The sequence below is a fragment of the Aegilops tauschii genome, chromosome 7, assembly GCF_002575655.3.
Source record: "Aegilops tauschii subsp. strangulata cultivar AL8/78 chromosome 7, Aet v6.0, whole genome shotgun sequence".
Lineage (NCBI taxonomy): Eukaryota > Viridiplantae > Streptophyta > Magnoliopsida > Poales > Poaceae > Aegilops > Aegilops tauschii.
In genome coordinates, this window is record NC_053041.3 from 111673144 (window position 1) to 111675555 (window position 2412).

The following is a 2412-nucleotide window of genomic DNA, read 5'->3' on the forward strand; positions in this document are numbered from 1 at the left end:
TAATTTTTTTAACACGTATAATACGCGTTGATTCAAGTGCACGGGCCAGCCACCTTCCAATCACGCAAGCGCACGGCCCAGACTTAACTACCGGCGCCGCACGCGACGTGGCCACACGCGAGCCATCCATCTCAACGCATCGCACGCGCGCGCCCCGCCCCACCTGAACGTCACACCGGAAGCCGGCCGCTCCCTCGCCACCTACTATCCATCACGCGCGCGCCGCGCCATTGGATGCCACCGTCTCTCCCATAAAACCCGCCACGCGACACGGCAACGGCACGAGGCAAGGCAAGGCAAGGCAAAACCCATCGCGGCCTTCGCTACTCCACCGAAAGACCGACACCGCGATGGTGCTCCCGCCGCCGCACATCGCCGTGGTGGCCTTCCCCTTCAGCTCCCACGCGGCCGTGCTCTTCTCGTTCGCGCGCGCCCTCGCCGCCGCCGCGCCGCCCGGGACGAGCCTCTCGTTCCTCACCACCGCCGACAACGCCGCCCAGCTCGGCAAGGCCGGCGTGCTCCCGGTGAACCTGCGCCTCGTCGTGGTCCCGGACGGTGTGCCTCCTGGCGAGACGGCGTGGCTGCCGCCCCCGCGCCGGATGGAGCTCTTCATGGAGGCGGCCGAGGCGGGCGGGGTCAGGGACGGGCTCGAGGCGGCCCGCGCCGCCGCGGGCGGCGCCAGGGTGAGCTGCGTCGTCGGGGACGCGTTCGTGTGGATGGCCGCGGAGGCGGCCGCCGCTGCCGGCGCGCCGTGGGTGGCCGTCTGGACCGCCGCGTCCTGCGCCCTCCTCGCGCACCTCCGCACTGACGCGCTCCGCCAGGACGTCGGCGATCAGGGTACGTGCGTGTGTGCGTGCTCTGGTATCCGTTGAGATTCTCATGGAGTTTAGCTAGACAATCTTATCTTATCTCTTTCTTGGGTTTTAAACTTTTAATTAATTAGAGAGTTCGTAATCTTATCTCTATGTCGCGTGCGTAACCTGCAGCCGCGAGCCGAGCCGACGAGCTGCTGACCGCGCACGCCGGCCTCGGCGGCTACCGCGTCCGGGACCTCCCCGACGGTGTCATCTCCGGCGACTTCAACTACGTCATCAGCCTCCTGCTCCACCGCCTGGCGCAGCGCGTTCCTAAAGCGGCCACGGCCGTCGCCCTCAACACCTTCCCGGGCCTCGACCCGCCCGACCTCACCGCCGCCCTCGCCGCCGAGCTACCGAACTGCCTGCCCCTCGGCCCCTACCACCTCCTACCCGGCGCCGAGCCCACAACAGACACCAACGAAGCGCCGGCCGACCCGCACGGCTGCCTCGCCTGGCTTGACCGCCGCCCCGCGCGGTCCGTCGCGTACGTCAGCTTCGGCACGATCGCCTCGGCGCGGCCGGAGGAGCTGCAGGAGCTCGCGGCCGGGCTGGAGGCGAGCGGCGCGCCGTTCCTGTGGTCGCTGCGCGAGGAGTCGTGGCCGCTGCTCCCGCCGGGGTTCCTGGAGCGCGCGCCGGGCCTCGTGGTGCCGTGGGCGCCGCAGGTGGACGTGCTGCGGCACGCCGCGGTCGGCGCGTTCGTGACGCACGCCGGGTGGGCGTCGGTGCTGGAGGGCGTGTCCAGCGGCGTGCCCATGGCGTGCCGGCCCTTCTTCGGCGACCAGAGGATGAACGCGCGGTCGGTGGCCAGCGTGTGGGGCTTCGGCACGGCGTTCGACGGGCCGATGACGCGCGGCGGCGTGGCCAACGCGGTGGCGACCCTGCTGCGCGGGGAGGATGGGGAGCGGATGAGAGCCAAGGCGCAGGAGCTGCAGGCCATGGTGGGCAAGGCGTTCCAGCCCGACGGCAGCTGCAGGAAGAACTTCGACGAGTTCGTCAAGATAGTTTGTCGGGTGTGATCGTGTACTCCTACAAATGTATAACGGATTTGCTAATTATGCTAGAACTAGGGGACCGATTACCTGTAAGTCAGCCGACTTTTTTTTTGTAAGTCACTTCTTTTTACTGTCGGATATCCATCCAACGGCCGGTATCTTCTTCCTTATGCTTCTTCTTCCTCCGGCGCCTCCTCCCAGCCCAGCCTTAAACCGCCGGCCACAACCACCAGCGACCGCCCCGCCGCTGTGCTGGCCGTCACCCTCGGCCATCCCTCTACCCCCTCAGTGAACATCTTCGACGACCCTCCTGGACCTGCAGCCATCACGTTTCGAGCTCGCTCTCGCCGGCCCCCGCTCGTCCACGTCCCGGCCTCATCGTGGCTAGCACTCCTCACTCCAGCCTCGCGCTTCGCAAGTTTGACTTGCACCCAAAGAAATCAGTCGATAGTCCATGTGTCGAACTATTGGTGGTTTTTATCGAGGAAAAAGTCCATTTTAAACCCTGAACTCGTAGAGCTTGGGCGAAACGAACCCTCAAGTCGAAATCCCTGTCGATTGCA

The 2412-nt window shown here is 66.3% G+C and overlaps 1 protein-coding gene across 1 annotated transcript; it reads left to right on the forward strand.

Annotated features, from left to right (window-relative positions):
- Nucleotides 1–258: 258 nt before the first annotated feature.
- Nucleotides 259–2019, forward strand: LOC109740107 (anthocyanidin 3-O-glucosyltransferase). Its single transcript, XM_020299138.4, has 2 exons — nucleotides 259–837; nucleotides 987–2019. The coding sequence occupies exons 1-2, from the start codon at nucleotides 351–353 to the stop codon at nucleotides 1871–1873; spliced, it is 1374 nt and encodes a 457-aa protein (XP_020154727.1). The 5' UTR covers nucleotides 259–350; the 3' UTR covers nucleotides 1874–2019.
- Nucleotides 2020–2412: the final 393 nt, after the last annotated feature.